At 44.0% G+C, this 18,282-nt stretch overlaps 1 protein-coding gene and 1 long non-coding RNA gene across 2 annotated transcripts in view; one reads left to right on the top strand and one right to left on the bottom strand.

Annotated features, from left to right (window-relative positions):
- Nucleotides 1-1,019: 1,019 nt before the first annotated feature.
- LOC108495348 lies at nt 1,020-12,407 on the bottom strand. Its single transcript, XR_001874097.1, has 5 exons — nt 11,995-12,407; nt 6,027-6,088; nt 5,689-5,788; nt 5,477-5,551; nt 1,020-2,225 (listed from the first exon to the last, which is right to left on the bottom strand). It is a non-coding gene; the product is annotated as an uncharacterized LOC108495348 (long non-coding RNA).
- TSPAN7 (tetraspanin 7) overlaps nt 11,263-18,282 on the top strand; it is a 98,001-nt gene continuing 90,981 nt past the window's right edge. The window contains exon 1 of the mRNA XM_017810959.1: nt 11,263-11,392. Within this exon, the coding sequence (XP_017666448.1) occupies nt 11,312-11,392 (81 nt within the window). The 5' untranslated portion in view covers nt 11,263-11,311. The remainder of the gene's footprint in view (nt 11,393-18,282) is intronic.

The raw sequence follows: 18,282 nt of genomic DNA, 5'->3' as shown, positions 1-18,282 counted from the left end.
GAGGTGCCCTGGGATCCTTGTATGCAATATGTGAGTGTCCCTGCAGCAGTTCTTTGGGAAAGCAGTAGGAAGTATTTGGTTGCTGCAGTGCTTTACATAATCCAGCAATTAAATATCCATATACAAAGGCATCTGGCCCCCCTGTACCTGAAGAAATGTGGTGGGGATCTGCTCAAGTTCACTAAGGCACAACTGACACCACTGCACCCAAACACCCCTCTTCAGAAATCCCTGCAGGAAAAATCCTGGAGGAGCTACTTGGACAGTGGCACCATCCTCCACTCCCTGAGAGGGAACCCTCAGGACCAGAAGTGATTCAGCAGAAGATGATGCAGTGCAGAATTGATTTGCTTGGCAGAGCCCCCATTGCAGGTCTACTAACGGTGTTGTACAACACCTTTTTCACTGAAAATGAGAAAAGCCAAAACCTTTGCCTCTCACAGAAGGGAGATACCAAAAATGATGTCGTTTAGCATTGTTTTCTGTAGATAATATACTAACTCAGCAAGTAGGAGCCAGCCTTCATAACAGTAACCCACACCTTTGTTCTTTTAGCCATGCTAACTGGAGTCAATCCAACCCTTGTCAGAGCAGATCTTTGTGCCCATTTAATGAAAGAAGAGACAAACGCTCAGACTACAAAAATGATTCCTCACTGGGTTGTGCATATTTCATGCCACTAAATAACTGTAGTAAAAGCTGTGTTTTAAGCCAGTAAAACTTAGTTCGTTTTTGCCTGATGAGGGATCAGGTTCTGGAAAACACATCCAGAAATAAAACAAGTAAAACAGAGCAAACAGCTCTGTCCTATCAAGGTGATTTATATCCTGTTAACCAGAAAAAGAAAAAAAACCAACATGCACAAGAGACATCTGGAAGTGAAAATTAACTAAAACCAGATCAGTGACATAAACAAGAGAGAAATACAGCCTCCAGATCTGTGTAGCTGAGCCTGATGGATATCACAAACTGGATTGCTTGAGGTTTTTATTTTTAAAAGAACACAACAAATCAGGGAGGATATTTTCCATTTAAAGCTATAACTTCTCAATTCAGGGATTTGTGAGGGCATAAAAGACACAAGCACAGAGGAAAAGAAACATCTGCCAACAGCTCTACATGAGTGTTGGTCCCAGAACAAATTCAATAACAATAATCATTATTTGAAAATCATTTTGGTTGCCAAAATTCATAACTAATATTATTTACAATCTGGTGTATGACCACCTGTAGGTTTAATTGAATTTAAAAAAACATACTAACATACAGTCACATAAATAGTCATGCACAACTATTTGGAAATAATAGTTTAAATTTTAATTTTAAAAAAGCTAGTTAACCAAGAAAATTCTCCCCTGTAGCCATATCTTCTTACACTGAGGGCTTTTGCTCTTGGTAGTGAAGAAATTTCTGAGTTTGGTGCATTTCCTCTAAATGTGTGAGAAAGGCTGTAGATGCTCCTAGCTGAAGAAAATCTGATTTTCACCTCATTGTTGACCTTGAAACCACTTTACTATTTTCTTGATTATCTAGCTATGAAATCTTCATCCAAATTGCAGTGGGATCTGCCATCTGTTTGATTCCCCTGCAGATCTGGGCAGAGCAGTTTTATGATCTGCTTCCACATCTATAATAGAGTGCATTTTTTTAAAGGTGGTAAACACTACTGATTAAAAAACTGGGGGGATGTTGGTTTAGTTTTTCATTTTCAGTGTTAGCAAAAATATCTTCATGGAGCTTTCATTTGCTCATATCACCCCCAAACCCCACCAAAGCAAACATTTGCTAAAATAATGGTCAGCTAAGATCAGGAAAGATCAGGTTTTGAATTATATACCATTAGATCTTATGTACCAACAATACTGCATTCCAAATTCAGAGTCCATAACATTTTTAAGCCCAGAAGTAATTTTCAAGTACCAGACTGGTTTTGAAGTGCTGACAGATTAAAATGCTCTCTTGCTTTACTTAGAAGTTGACCCAGTTTGACAGAAAAATCTTCAGGAGAAAGTAAATGTAGAACTTTGTATTTTATTTGGTACTACTTCACAGTCTACAGCAATGCTCTGGAGGTCAGTAATGTTATCCAGGTGCTAAAAACCAAATCCTGCATCAAAACTAGAAAGGTGTACCTGGTTCTTTTATTCCTGCATGGAAATGGTGAGGTCTTTCTGTACAGTACCACATCCGTAGTGCACCCCCTGTGTAACTATTTTGTCCTGCTCCTGCACAGAAATAATACCATGTCAGTAATTCATAAGTATTACAGAGGCCCTTGCTGTGCTTCTGAAGTCATCAGAACCTAGTGAAAACCAGTATGTAATTTAGTTTGGTTCTGTGTGACTTGTGCAGTCCTTATAGCTTCTTTACTTACGTACATTGTGCAACTGCCTCATGACAACCTCCCCAAGGGTGGTCTGTGGGATAAAAGATCCTGCACAGGTCTGCAGGCTGGGCTGGGCCTCGGAGAGGACTGCAAAATGCAAGGTGGAAAGAAAACACTGAAATGGAAAAAAGGAAGAGTCAGAGAGACTTCATTTTCTAAATCCTGTAGATTCTCAGGCATCAAAGCGATGAATAAGAGACTTGCTGAATTCTTCTGCCCTGGAGGGGAGATTCAACACAAGTGTCACTGGGACGCCTGCAGTGATTCCCAGGGACTGAAGACATGCTTTGCATCCCTCATCCATGAGGCCAGCATGATGGCAGGAAGACATGGGATGTTCTGGTACAGATCTGTGACCCTTGATCAGGTCAGAAGCTCCATGAGAAGCTGGACAGTGTAGGGGGTTCTTCAGAGATCATTTTCATGGTGTGTTGCAGTGCTGATGTTTATGCTGTCCCTTTTTTATGTTTTCTTTTGCCATATGAGATTGAGTATTGAGTATAAGTGACTTTATATCATAAAAAAGATATTTCAAATGAGTCAATAAACTATTTATCTCAATTCCTAATACAAGCATTTTTCTGTTGGTTGTCCAGGAAAAGAAGAAATGTTAACAGATACAATTCAGGACAAATGTGAAAATCATACATTTTAAAGGCAATAAACTGATACAAAACTTTATTGGACTCGAGTATACATGTTGGAAATCACATATCTCAAAGGCAATAAGCTCACACAAAACAATAAACTGATGCAAAACTTTATCAGCCTCAACTATACATGTTCAAAAAAGAAAGCCCTGCTTGTTTCCATGTTAATTAAAACTCTGAGTATCTACAGTCTGAGCCAGCAGACCCAGTGTGACAGACCGGTGATGCAGGCGACTTTTGTGACTTATACATCAGTGACAGTGGGGTGGGGTCTTGCCTGCCATGCTCTGTTCTAGGGACAATGGCACACATACAGGACCTGATCTCCTTGCTCCCAATGCTTGTTGCTGATACAGCTGTTGGTTTCACCTGCACACTGGGCTGAGTGGGCAGCTAACACAGCAAGGGGCTAGGAAAACCTAAGGCAAAGAGGAGGGGAGTGATGATGTCCAAAAGCAGTAAGAGAGGGGAAGATTTAGCCACCTTAGGGGCAGGATGTCAGAAAGTGAAGTCAGAGAGGCACTCCCTGGTGTTACCCACCAGTGGCCATAAGGAGGAGGAGGGGAATCATGAAGCAGATGTCCTGGTGCCTTCCCTGTGTACCTCCCTTGCCCTTCTGCTCTTGACTCCCTTTGCCTTGGATGCATTCTTTTGCTCTGGCTGCTTGAGCATACGGTGCTTTGTTTCCAGTGCCAGGGAGGATTTGTGAACAAGCTCCGTATGCTTCTTGGGTTCCTTGGGCTGAGTCCATCTCGGGTGGGTGGCCAGCCTGGAGCACAGGAATGGGCACAGGCATGTCTGTGATGTAGCTACAGAGGTAGCTTAGGCAAAGAGCACAGGTAGAGTGCTCAGCTTAAAAGCTCAGGGAAGAGTGGCCATTCCCACCAAGGCTTCTCACAGTGTTTTCTCAAACCTTTGATTCAAGATGTGACACCTGCAATCCTTACCTAAGCTGACCCTGAGCCCAGGCATTCAAGAACTTGGGAAGGGTAGGAGGGTGTGTTAGGGGCCTGACAGGTGGAGCTTCTTACAGCTGGTAAGCCTGACACAGAGTCCACAAGTGTTTGCTGCTCCTCTGCTTAGAGGAACAGAGCTCCTCACCCAATGGCTTAGGAAATTGTTGAGTGTTTGTGGAGGACACAAGGCTTCTCTGTGAAGGAAATTGAGAGGGACCAGCAATGGGTGTCTCCAGGAAACAGTGCTAAGTTTGCTCCTCCTGAAGGAAGGGATGTGGGTGCAAAGCAGAAAAATCCTTCGCGAGGGAAGAAAAGCTGCTCATCCAAGAAACAAGCAGTGTCTGAGTGAGCAGTTCATATCCACTCCATTCCCCAGCATCACAGGAAGCATCACATCTGCTCCAGAAAAAGGGCATCTAAGCTGGAGGTAGATCTTTAACGTGCTCATGTAACAGATACTTGTGTAAAACATGCAACACACATTGCATGTCCTTAAAAATCAAGACCTCTGCCTGCAGTGGCACTGAGGTGGGCACAAGATGTGCTCTAAGTACCAGTCTTGTGTTCTTTGGTTGTTTGAAGATTTGTTGTCATAGACGTTATCGGTAATAAATTGTTTTTTCTAACGTTATTGCTTTATACAGCCTAATTCTACTTGCCAAAACACTAATTTGTTGTAATTTTTTCTCTTTCTATCACTAACTCGCTATTGTAAAATGCATGGCAGCTTTAAAAATCAATCGTTTTCTGAAGACGTGAAGAGGAGCCACTGTTTAGAGGAGGAGAAGTAAACCTAGGCTGCATATTAAGAGAAAACACATTGGCTCAAAATTCCTGCAGTGTACCTCAAATTCCTTTCACTGTGTGCATGGTCTCAGCTTTCCACCTTGAGTATGGCTATTTATCAAAGAGCTCTTGGTCTGACTGTGGCCTCTGTGGCGTTCTTTGCATTGTCCCTTGTCCTCTGCACTGTGTAAAGATTGCTCTGGATCTCCCAGAACATCCTCCCATTTCTTTCATCCTCCCACTGAGAATCAGGTCCTGCCAGTTGTACCCTAAGGTCAGTAGCAGAATTAGCAGGTCCTCATGTGACCCTCATCCTTTGATGAGTGCTTTGCCTCATCCTGTGCTGTTGTGTCACGCTAACATAACATCCCTTTCCATTGCAGCAGAAGTTCCACGCAGTGACCTCCCTCAGCAGTATCCATGTCGGCCATAGTCCATCTCCCTCACACTTGAGCTTTCCCCATCCCTCTGTCCATAAGGTGAGGACATCCAGGATTCCCATTCCGCTTAAATAGCTGCATGATACTTTTTCAATACTGTTTCCAAACTCTTTGGAGTGTTCTCTGCCAAAAGGAGGGGAACAGTGTTGCTTCAGGGCTCTTATGGCTGACACAAATAATCCAGTGTCTGCAGCTGGGTCAGCAGACTAGGAGCACCCCAGGCAAGAGGCTTGTTAGGGTCTCTCCCCACATACCTACCAGTGGCTGCTGTCAGAGACGAGGTAAAGGGCTGGGCAGAGCCTTGCAGGCATCCAGGCTGACCAGTCTCTTACCCTGCACGGAAAAAACCACCCAACATGCAGACATGTCAGTCAGGAGTCAGCATCTGTCACACAAGGGGGTGGCTGCACCTGCAGAACAGAAAAGCTGGAGTTTGCTGACTTGCACCTGCTTCTTATGCAAACACTTACAGACCTGCAATGACAAGAGGCAACTTCTGCCAGCACTGGAGAAGAGGCTGAGATTCCTCAGTTCTGCTTGCATTTGCTTCAGGGCAGATGTAGGAGAAATCTAGTGGAAACAAATCATGGCACACTCAAGAAAAGAAAAGGAGGAAAATGCAAATAGTACTGAACACTATGGTGTTCACAGCTAAAGGTGCAGCTCCACCACGTTTCTTGATAGAAACTAAATAACAAAACCATGGAAGAGGGGGACCTCACAGGCGCTTCTTAACCCCTTACATTGATCTTTCCAGAAGAAGAAATTATGTAATTCCTCACAAGGTTATTGTAAATTACCTACCGACCTTAAGAAAATGTCCAGGTGTTCCAGGGACACCAGGACAGAATCTGATGCTGTTATTCAGAACTACAAAGAAAGAAAAATAAAAAAAAAAAAAAAAAAGAAAGAAGAAACACAGTATTACAAACCAATCTGAGTGACTTGGCAAATGTGCAGTGTTAATTGATGCTTTATTGCTAAGGATGAAGATAATAAAATTCTATGGCTCCATTTTTCTTGCTGTGTGTCAGAACTCCTATCAATTGCAGATGTAATAATGCTTCTCCTGAAGTAATATAGATATGCTCTTTGTGTATTTATGTGCTCTTTGTGTATTTTCTGCTTTCTGACCTCTTATCTTTTCCAGGTCCTCCACCCTTTCTCTTTAAGTGCTGGTGATCTTAATTTATCCTGTTGTGGTAATTAGTCACAAATGTATTTCTGTTCCATTCCCTTTGGAGAGGACACTTCAGAGTAATAAGGAAAGTCATCGCAAGCCATGAGAAGTACTTGCCTACAAAATAGCTATAAACTTCCCTTTCAAATCAAGATATGTTCTGAGAAATACAAAAAAATTTATGAAAAGCTTATTTTTATCAATATTACTGAAAAAAACAGATACTACGTCCCTGCTCTGGAGGGAAACAGAATAATGGAAACCACACACTCCCTCCTGCCTCCACATAGTTGTGTGGCTTTTGGGACAAAGCTGCTCAAGTTTTGGAAGTCATGCTGCAAAGGATCAAGGACTTCATTGATCCCATAGCAAGTAACAATCCAGGGGCAAAGGAAGATCACAGAATGGCAGAGATCTTTCTTTATAATCTAAAAATTATTATAAAACACCACTAAACCAAACACTGCAAGTGGATATACCTAGTTGCCATCTGGCTTCTGAAAGACTGAGTGTAAGCTTTACCTCAGTTTTGTTAATCTCTACACAAGTTTCGATCTTGTGACTGGTTAGTTTGTGTTGTTAAAGGTATAAAGTTCACTCTTTTTACCACTTTTTTTTGCCTAAACCTTCTTCTTTTGATCCTTACTCCCTTGACATCTCTTTTTGGCCTGTGTAAGAGCATACATAAACTGAGCATAGTTCATAAAACATGATGTGCTTCCTATAAAGCATCCTAAGACTTTCTTAAATGGTCTAAGGAAGTTTCCCAGTGTTACTACTCCCTTCTCTGCAAACATGTGCTGCTGGTTCATCAGGTTAGGGTGGCACTGTTTTCTCAATACTGCAGAGCCATCCCACAAACCCGTTAGCCTGATTTGGTGCTGAACATACATTTCATCCTAACTCATACCTGTTACCAAACTACTGAAGTTGATGCCTCTATTTGTTCCCTTATACCTGTGCTGCAGGGGACTGGACCTTTCTCATCAGTTGTTGCCAATGGGCATAGCTTGATTGACTTTGCCAATACTACACTTGTCTCCTTACAGGGGCTCTTCTGACAAATCATTCTCTGACACTGACTTTGCAACCCCCCATCTCCTCCTTGGGGACCTATAAAATCTGAGGCATCTTGAGAAGACATATTTTGGGGCCTGGGCCATCACTTGGTGATGAACTTGCCAAAAGCTTGCAGCTACCAGTCACATAACAAACTAACTCTTGTGCAAGATCTCTGCTTTCTTAGAGCTGAATTCCAATGTGGAGATGTCAGTGGGACCGGTACAGAGTTGCCTGAACTCACCTGAGATACACAAGTGTGGTGAAATTATCAGGCACTTGTTTTATTCTTCTGCTTTCTGTGTTTTGTGAAAAAGATTTGTCTTTCCTCCGTGGTGGACTGACACAGGCTGTGGGTTCTGCCAGCTGAGGACAGGTGCTGGCAGGACACATGGAGATGGAGGGACTCGGAAAAGGACAAAAAAACCCTCAAACCTTTGCTCTCCAGGGAGGATGAAGTGAGTGTGGATTATGAGCCAGAATGCTCAGTAAAGGGCAGCAGAGGTTGCAGCCTTTACAGTCAACAGCACCACAGTGAATCTGGGAAAGGCCAGAGTGGGTGTGAAGAGAACAAAGCACCATATTTCATGTCACCTGCTGCAGTTGCAGAAGGGTGTGAGACCTTACCACGCTTGATGCAACGGCTGTTCACATCTTTCCACCACTTTCCCCAGAAAGTTTCTATTTAACCATCAAATAGCTAAGGTCAGGTGCAGGTAAGGATGGAAGTGCTCATTTTCACTTTCTACAATACAATGCTCTCCTGTTGTGGGATGAGTTCCTTCTAGACCAATGCTTTGCAAACAGAATTATTCAGACAGGTGATATTTCCTGTGCATTATGAAGAAATAGGAGCTTATGGGCACTGATCATAAGCAGAATCCCCTGCAAACTGCTAGTGTATTAAAGAAATATTTTTCAAATTACACAGTTAGGCAAAAATGTCCTGTTTTGAAAAACTACAAAATGTTCTCTCTGCGGGGAGATGTGAAGAGCAATTATGCTCCCATCTTCGCAAACATGGATTACAGAACTGAAAATGTATTTTGCTTTACAAAAACTTGCTTTGATTTTGTTCTAGTAATACTTGAGAATCTGCACTCCCAAATCTGCAAAAAGATGATAAAATATTTTAAAAAGGTAAATGTGTTTCCAAGCCACACATGAAGGCTAGCAATTGTTCAGTAATTCTATTTAAGCCTAAAATATTTGATGGCTTGGTGCTCTTGTCGTATTTTAACGGTATTTGCTGTAATCAGGCAGATTTATGTCCAGCTCTGTTCAGACATTCTCATTTTTAATCCAAAATTTGCCTCTTCATCCAGTAAAGTATATGCTGCTTCACTGTATGTCAGAAAGCAACTAAGAGTTCCTCCAAAGACAGTCTTGGCAGGAAGACTGTAGGTTCAAGTGGAGATAACACAGAGTCTCTTTTTCTCAATTCTCTGGACATAATGCCCACTAGGGACTGACATTAATGGAGGAAGGAACTGTATTTCCTTACAGGGACATTTCTTCTAGCACCTCTGTTTTCTCTCTGGTTCCCTGGTGCAAAACCCTCTGAGTTTTCACAACACTGCCAAGGGAGGCTCTATAGGCACTTGTGCAGTTTAGATCCCCAGCATATCCTTCTGAGAAGACTCAGGAGATGAATCTCAAATTAGGCACTAGAAGACAGAGTGACCTAAAATCACAGGCTATTGGCAGAAATCTTGAGTCTTTGTCAAAATCAGCATCTACCAAAATAGCCATCCATGCTTTCTGTTGGCTGGATATTTAAATTCTGATTGATATTATAGTTTGTTTCACGCTTTCTTAAAAACACCTGAAGGGGAGGGGAAGTATAACCATACCTACTGAAATAAATAGTTGCTGTCCCCTGGCCTGTGACAGTAGCATTTATCTTTTCTACAGCCCATGTGAGGGGAAGGGAGAGAAGTCTCCTGCTCCTGCTTAGCTATTTTCTGTCAAAAAAATCTTAGTATAATTTTTGTACAGTGAATATTTATAACTGTTGTTACTGTCAATATAATTTTTTGCAGTTACTGCGCTTATTTACATTTTAATGGCCAAGTCAATAAAGATTTATGCACCTGTCATCTGAATTTTCCACAAAAGCAGTGATTGCTTAAAACCCCCAGTATCTCCTGCAGAATACTCCCCCCTCAAGCATCTTTTAGATGCCTTCATTGTTTTGGGAAATAGTAGGCTAACCAAGTCTTAAAGACATAAGTCAAACCCAGTAAAATCTTGCAGCAGTTTTCATGTCAAAACTTCTGCATATTACAAAAGCACTTGCTCAGGAACCATCTTTTTTTTCTATATATTATTTTAAACACTGTCCCTTGAGCGGCAAAGTCTGGTTTATCACTTTGGTTCATCTCGGATGCACAAACTACATTGCTTTTGTAGCTTGAGGAAATACGCTGCTTAGCGTTGACCTTGTTTTGATTTTAATGCAGTGAAAGGTACAGTTCAGAGCCCTGCTTTGTGGGGTGTGCAGGCACACCATTCAGGAGGGACATGCTATGCTCCAGCATTCACTCCCATGCACACATTACCCTCCTCCAAAATGTGAACTACAGAAAAGGAAACCTGAAGTCATTCCCTCTGCGCCTGCCCATGGTCTTGGCGCAGGAGTTCGGGCTGCCAAGGCACATGTGTGCCCTCATTCTGGCCATAGTTTTCCTGAAGGCAGCCACCCCACAAGCCTTTTTTATCTCTACCCAGAGGAGTCCAGTGAGTCCCACACCACTGTTTCGCTGCAGCAGGGGCTCTGCAGCATCAGGTCCCTTTCCATTCCCAGACTAATGCAGTTATTTCTCTGCTGTCCATCACTTGCTGGATTTTACAGTGGGCTGGTGGCTGCAGGGACAATAAGGAGAAGCTGGCTCTCTCCAGAGATCTGTTCTCTCTCTGGGATGTACTCTCACTCCTGGCAGAGTTGAGCCAGGTCTGTTTCAGCTGAAGCTCAGGGTCTCAAAGACATGTAGAATTGCAAGGTTTCTGATCATTTTAGGCTGGGGTTCAATGTCTTTTTTTAGGGTAGAGTTGAGATTTGAGGGCGAGGTGAAGCCAAGGTTAGGGACCAGGCTTCAGAAGCATCTGAGCTTCACAACCTGCTCATTCATAGATCATAGATCCTACTGTCTCAATGCAATCACCTGCACTGGAGCTGCAAAGAGGCACGTCACAGGCACAGGGCTGGAGGAGCCCTGGCCCCTCAAATGGCTTCGGTGCAGAGCTCTTGCTCTTATACAGCCTGGATCACCCAGACTATGTGGCTGTAACCAGAGCACTGTCAAACCTGTCCTACATGCCCTTGCTCTGGTCTCCAGATTCTCGCAGCTTGCACACAAACACACATTTTAATCGTGACACCAAAAGATATTTTCTCCCGTAAGGGCAATTCCCTCTCCAGCTTCGACCATCCAGAGCCCCCCTCCCCAAGCCCCTAAGCACCCCAAGCAACGCTTCCGAGCACCTTCCCGAGAAAAGGAGGAGGCCGAGGGGGTTCTTTCACTTCATCTTTCAAAACCTTCAGCTGCCCTCCCCCCGCCTCACCCGAGATATTCCAGTAAATTACACCCCGGGGGCAGATCCCTGTGCCCCGCGGCCACCCCCTGGCAGGTGATATTTCAGCCCCCTCTCCCCGCCGCTCGGCGGCCCGGGGCGGGGGTCCCCGGGCGGCAGCAGGAGGCGCGGTGAGCCCGGGCCGCGGCGAGCAGGGCGAGCCTGGCGCTGAGCTGAGCTCACCTCCCTCCGCCCCCCCCCCCGCTCTCTCCTCCCTCCCCCTCCCCTCCCTCCTCCTCCGCCTCCTCCCGCGCCCAGCCTGCAGCCGGGATCTCAGTATTATGGCATCGAGGAGAATGGAGACCAAACCCGTGATAACGTGTCTGAAAACTCTCCTCATCATCTACTCCTTCGTTTTCTGGGTGAGTGCGGAGCGGCGCGGCGCGGGCACACACCGACCACCCGGGCACGGCCCCGGCACCCCCGCGGCCCCCACCTGCCCGGGGCGGGGGGCGGCGGGGTCTCCGCAGCGCGGATCTGCCGGGGGGGCACCGCCGTGCCGTGCGCGGACGGAATGTATCCGCCGGAATACATATGTGTATACTCATATATGTGTATTTATATACACATATATATATGTGTGTATTTATATTTTTATATATATGTACTTATATATATGTATATATACATTTATATATATACGCACTCATATCTATATATGTATATGTGCACATATTTATACACACACACACACATATATATATATTTAAAATAATATTTTTTGCCTCTTCTCGCGCCGAGCACATACCCCCCGAGCCCCCGCCGGGGAAAGTTGCAGAGGTCTCTCCGACAGTCGCCTTGGCCGCCCCCCTTCCCCGCTGCCTCCCTTGGCCAGCCGAACCGGGGGGGGGGGGGGGGCTGCAAGGCGGCCCCCGCCCGTGTCCCGGCTGCTGCCGCATCCCTGTCCCGCCGCGGGGCCCGGAGGTGCCACCTCGGTGCCCCCCGATCCCTCCCCGGTGCTCACCTGGGCTCAGCGGGTGCTGCCCTCCGCCGCCGCCCGCGGTACCCGCCGCGGTATCCGCGTTTCGTAACCGGGCTCAGGCTCCCGCAAACCATTTTCCTGACCCAGATGCATTAATTGAGTTGCCGCGACTGACTGACGGGGGAGCCGGGTCGTGTTTTTCAGGCGACCCCGGGGGCTGGGGGATTTCGCAGCGTCCCGGCCTGTTAGTCGGTAGATCCCTGGCAGGAGCCGCGTACCGCGGCGGCGATCGGCAGATTAAAGTCCTTTTAATGGCACGCGGTGACAACACACGATAATGGCCCCGCTGTGCGCCGTTAGAGACCGTGATCCGCACATCATCGATACCGTGCCCTAAGGCGCATTTGTCACTTCCTAGCAAGGGGAGCTGATTGTGCTTTATCGGTTTAGTAGCTTTGTGCTGTGAATAGTGCCTGCGAAACAGGGTGACTCAAATTTTCATCATTCTGTTTAAAAATGCATTCTAAACAAAGAATTGCTTATTCATGGCAATAACGTTTGACAGCGTTATAGTGAACACATTACTTCAGCTGTTTCAACTTTAACTGTTTGTTTTTTTGTTTTTTTTTTGTTTGTTTGTTTTTTTTTAAAAGCATAACCAAAATGCATTTTGCTAATCCATATTTACAGCAGTACCTCTGTGTTATTGACAACCCCCCCTGCTCCCCGGTGTTTAACGTACACCCCCTCCGCCTTGTTCTTTAACAATTTTGGCGGTAGCCACAGCAGATGTATTTGATGACTGAAATGGATAAAAAGCCAGAATCATCTGTTAGTTTTTTGTTGTTGTTGTTGTTAGCAAGTAGATCCTTCACGCTAGTCTCAAGGAGGTAGGTTGCTAAGTTTATACACTTACCACAATTTCAAGACTCATCCTTTCCAGTCCTCAGTTCTCACTGGATCTATAAGAAGCCCCTCTTCTTCCTGTGATGAATGAGCAATTGCAGGAGCCCTGGCGAATTTATGGTGTCTTTTAAAATTGTGTCTTCTTTTAAAAGTGATTGCTGTGTCTGCTGTAGCCCGAAAAAACAGAGGACTTAGATCGGCATGTCTGTTGAGCTAGCACATTTCACCAGCGCTAATCTCATTAAAAAAGGGAGAATTGTACATTGAGCCAAGCAGCTGGCTAAGGGCATTTGTGCCGTAGGCTGTCGTGATGCCAGGCCAGGTTGACAGCTGGGACCTTGTAGGGTAAATAACACAGCTGAGCTCTGGTTTGGGCTCCAGCAACACAGCTGTGCTGGTGGGATGCTCTCCTGCAAATTATTTTACTCTGAACTATGTGTCAGGCTCCCATGCGTCCTGGTCTTCTCCAAGGGCATGGCCCACTCTTCTAGTTACTTAACATTTGGCAGCCCTCAGAGTGTTTGTCCGCTTATCATCTTCCTTGAGCCCAGAAAAGGAGGAAGAAATAAATAGTTGGAGACAGAATCCTGCGACCATGAACAAAGGAGAGTGAACTATCCTACTTGCTCTTTCATCTGGTTTCTCAAGGCACCAACCTATGGAAACCTAGGCAGGTCTCAGTGGGGGAAGACAGCAAAGGACTTTTAAAGGTCCAAAATATTTGATAGCAGACCCTAAGTCTTCATTAGTTCTTCCATGCTAAATAGAAGAACAAAAACTAATTCACATGTTCGGCCCCCTGCTGAGCTTTAAATCCAAATAACATAAATTGGAGCAGGTTACAGTTATTGCCATGAGTAGAGCAGAAACCTAGTTCACTCTGGTCGTATGCTCCTTTTCTTTTTGCAGGCAAGTTTGAGAGCTGAAAGATGCATGGACTTGCCTCAACCCTCCCTCCATTATATTCTAGGGTGCTTTTTGTACTCTCACAATCTGCTGGCTCCAGAGCCAGTGTAACTTGAATTTAGTCCCTGTGAATTCTCAGAGCTGAAAATATGGGAAGGATTCTATTGGAGGAACTATTTTAAAAATTTATTTCTTGGACTGATCTAAATACCAGAAGGAAACCATGCCAGCACCACAAATGGCTGGTTTGTAAATTTTCATTCTGACGGCTTTCCCACATTTTTTGGAGAGGCTGCAAGCTGATTTCTGAAGGAGAAAGCCCTGCGTTGCTTAGCTGCAGTTCGTATGGATTTTTTTCTAGCTGTAGGGATGAAGTTGTGTTATAACACAGGGCAGAAAATTGTCCTGTGAGAGGGTGGTGTGTGGTGGCAACCCTTCAGCTATCAAGCAAGTGGTTACGGACTCTGATGTGAGGGGACAGGGGGAGAAGATTTTTCTGTGCATCCAGTGAGCTGTTTTGAACAACCATGAAGGACTTCTCTGCATTTACATTGTTTATAAAATAAGAAAATCAATGTACACAGAAAGCTCGTATAACAAGTGATTGTCAGGGTTAAATATGAATTGCATTTGTATCAATGGGAGAGGTGCATATGAGTGAAGGCTTTTCGTATGAGCATTGAATGAGGCTCCACTGACTACATGGGAGCTGCAGGACCATAATGAGGAGACATGGTTCATTCAAATTTCATACTGTCTAGCTTGTTCCTCTCCAAATAGGTTTTATTTAATGGTATTTGTTATTTTGATAGCTTCCTCTCCTCCCCCTCACCTCACTTCCCAACTTCTTTCCGTAAATGTATCAATATGGTAAAAAAATTCCATAAACAGAGATAACAAGCTTTTTATGTGCTCATACGTATTGTTATTCATAGAACACATTAAGTGCCTAAGGTTACCACTTTTGGTCCTTAAGGGATGTAGTAATAAAAATTCAACAGCCATTTTTTTCCTAATCAGAATTCTGTACTGAACGCATCTGATTTGGAACTAGAAGATTAAAAAAAAGGTGATAAAAGCTCTGCTTGGCTGTTAGCTATTTTTATTTTTTTCCTTTTGGGTATCATAAATTGCTTGCATAGAAATCCGAGATATAACCTGTCTTGTTTTTAAGAGAAGATGAATTTTGGATTAGAATGCAAAGTGATTTTTTTTATATAGGAGAACGAAACCTTGAAGCGCCTCTCAGTACCTTGTAATTATCTAACACTTAAGTAACCTTTTGTCTTAAAACATGTGTATACTTAATACTTCATTGTAGCCTTCAAAATATATTTTGTAACCAAATTAACTGCCTGCCTCAATGTGTTTTGGGAGGGAGCTTTAAGGGTGCATGAATCGGTCCTTAAAGTCATACAGCTGCAGAAAACAGGTTTCATCTTCCATGCAAAGCTTCTTGTTGCCCCAAATAGGCACCGTAGCAAAGTGATTACCTTCCAATTTTAGGCCCTGTGAGACACTTGGCACTCAGATGAGTGCTTTGTGTGTGCTGTACTGCTGGTGTTGGGGTTTCTTGCTGTTCATTAATGTAATAAAAGCATAGAAGAAGAGTTTCCATGCAGACATTTTTCCAAGGTGAGTCACTGATCTGAAGAGCACCTTCCAAAGTCAATGTTTTGGAGACTGCATTAGGTTCTTGGAACTTGGCTTGTCTTTTGCAATGTGACAAAATCTGAACTAAGATAGCTATTTGCAATAGTGGTAGTTCAGTTTTCCAAGTTTTTATCACTTTGAAAATGGACCTGTGCATCCTGGTAGGACCCCTTGGAGGTTGGCAAGTGGCAGGAGATCCGTGGACTGGAGTGTGGTGGGACAGGTAAGTGCTGCTTGGCTGGGAGGCCTCAGCCAGCGCTGTGATTTTAAACCAGGTTGAAATGGTATGTTTTCTTGTAGTTCATCTTCTTTTAGCCAGTTCCTCTGGTGGCTGCGGTGTCACTGGTGTGGAGGTCAGGGGGTCAGAAGGTGGCCCATGAAGGATGATGGGCTCAGGCCCTCTCTAGCATGGGGGTCACTGGGTGAGTTGGTGTCTCCTTTGAATCCCACCCCCCTGCCGCCCACCCCCCTGTTTCCATCTTCTTTCAGGCTTCCCAAAAAGGAGGTCACTGGTGGGGGGCTGTGAGTGGCTGTGGTGTTGGGGCAGGCAGCTCCTGAACCTTGTGCAGTGGTGGTAGGGTGGAGGCAGCATTCACCCACCATTCCGGGAGCTCACAAAGCCATTTTCCGGGAAATGCCTGAGACAAAGAGCAAGTGGCCTCCCCTGTAACACAGATTTATGGCTCCACTGCTGACCCATCTTCAAATGCAACCTTTTTAGCCATGCATTATAATATGGGATTAAATTTGCGTGTCCCTTTGAGTTACTAGTGGCATTAGTCATCTTCGCTATGAGTGTCCAGCTGGGTTGCTGAAATTACTGGTTTTCTCCCCAGAAATTCTTTGCAGTGCTTCTGCATTATTTTCTGCATGTTTCTGGTCTTTTTAATACCTCTTAAAATGCTTATATTCTTTCTTTAATTTTTTTTTTTAAATATCTGTTAGCAGATGGTTTTAGAGGAAATATTTTGGGAAAATTTTAGCTTTCCCATGTGGCTTAGATTGCTCAATCTTTTGGTGGCTCCAATGACTGCAAAGTCAACATCGCTATACTTTTAGAAAGAAATGTTACTATTCATACATAGTTACCTGAAATTAAAAAAAATCATACTCTCAAAAATGCAAAAAATCCCCTCATCATGATGGATTTGGAGTGCTCTGTGGTTTAGGCACAAATCTCATGCAGTTGCCTCCTTAAGTCAGTTGTTTCCTGTTCTGCTCACATAATGATATACATGAAAGATTAAAGATAGTGGTGTTTTCTTGTGAGTATAGCCCAAGGTGAATTCTGTTGGCTAAATAAATAACTGGATTTAAAAAACAACAAATAAAGACTAGATGGTGTTTTAAACCATAACTCCAGAGTCAGCTTTCTAAGTTTCCTCTTGGGATATGTACCCAACTTGGCTTAGTTTTGTGGTGGTTTTGGTGGGATTTTTTGTTTTTATTACAGTGTGGTACAAAACCCCCTTGATGACAGTCCTCACAGATGAGATCTATGCCAGCAGGGCAGCTCCAGACAGTGTGGGTAAACAGAGAAGATTATGACTTTGATGTGTGTTCCATACCTAGTGCTGGGGCTGTTGTTGCCAGCATGCAGAACCTCTGCCTGTTACCCCAGGGTCACCTATGGGTGGGATGTCACAGGGGAAGCTTCCATGTGGCATGGATTGTGCCTTCAGACATTTCTAGGACCTCACTCTGTTCCCCTCCTTGGCAAGAAATTGGTTTTAAGAGTGTAGTCAGTTTGCCTGTTTTGGAGCAGAGAAACTGGCAAGTTGGTGCAGTTTTTGTGTTGCCAGTGCCCATTCACATTCTGAAAATTGTGTGTTTATGGTACCAATTAGCACTGTACACCTCATTTAAATGAATAATTGACTTTGCTGTTGGCCAAATGCTCCTTCTTTTTTATTTGTGTAACTATGGTTATGTCTCAGCAAAGTACTTGCTAGCCCTTGACGTTGGAGTTTGTATCTGGACAGTTCTCTAGTTCGAGGATGGTAACTTTTTCACATTAACAGGTCAGTTTGGACTGGCGAAGAGGAACAGTGGGTGACTTGAAGTATTTAATTTGTATTTGGGAAGACACAGGATGCATTCACAACAAGCAGTGGCAGAAACCCTTGCTTTTTCCAAGGGGATGGAGGTGTGGATGAGTACCGCTGTATGTGTAGTAAACACTTGGCTGTTTAGCATTCACTCCTGCTCTAGCCAACCTGTTGTGTGGCCTAAACAGTGTAAATAGAAATTCTAAGGAAGGATGCTGGGGAGGCCTTGCTATCACTTTTCCATTGAAACAGCATTAGAGTCCTTTTTCTTGGATTCTGGTTCATACCAGCCATGCTTGTCAAGGAAACGGAGGCAATTATTGTAGGTAAACCAAGGGAATTTAAAATGGATCCAATAATCTGATTTTATCTGTGGTTCTGTGACTATTTATCAATTCCTTGTGCTGTCAGGGATCTAAATTAGGTTACCTGGTATTGTTAGCTGTCTCCATCTCTGGATTTTTATCATCATTTCTTCAGTTGTTGTAACTGTCCTACAAATTTACATGCCAATGAGTTAATAGATGAATATCTAGAAAGGCTCTTTGTGCACCGAGCTTGCAGAAACATCTCCTTCAATCTTTCACATGCATTTTAAGCCTAGAGATTCCCGTTACATAGATACCAGCTTTACTGTAATACTGAGTCTGTTCTGCAGCTACCAAATTTGCAGTTTTCAGCCCTCAGTGTCTTGCAAACCTTGGTGACCGAATCTTTAGAATAAAATGCAAGACTGCAGAGGTGACTGTAGGGAGCAGATAACAGATACTGTAAGGCTGGCTTTATTTACATAATGTTATTTCTTTGGGCTCACCCT

Source organism: Lepidothrix coronata, unplaced genomic scaffold (assembly GCF_001604755.1).
Source record: "Lepidothrix coronata isolate B3197 unplaced genomic scaffold, Lepidothrix_coronata-1.0 Scaffold30, whole genome shotgun sequence".
Taxonomy (NCBI): domain Eukaryota; kingdom Metazoa; phylum Chordata; class Aves; order Passeriformes; family Pipridae; genus Lepidothrix; species Lepidothrix coronata.
This window is presented reverse-complemented; position numbering and strand designations above follow the sequence as displayed.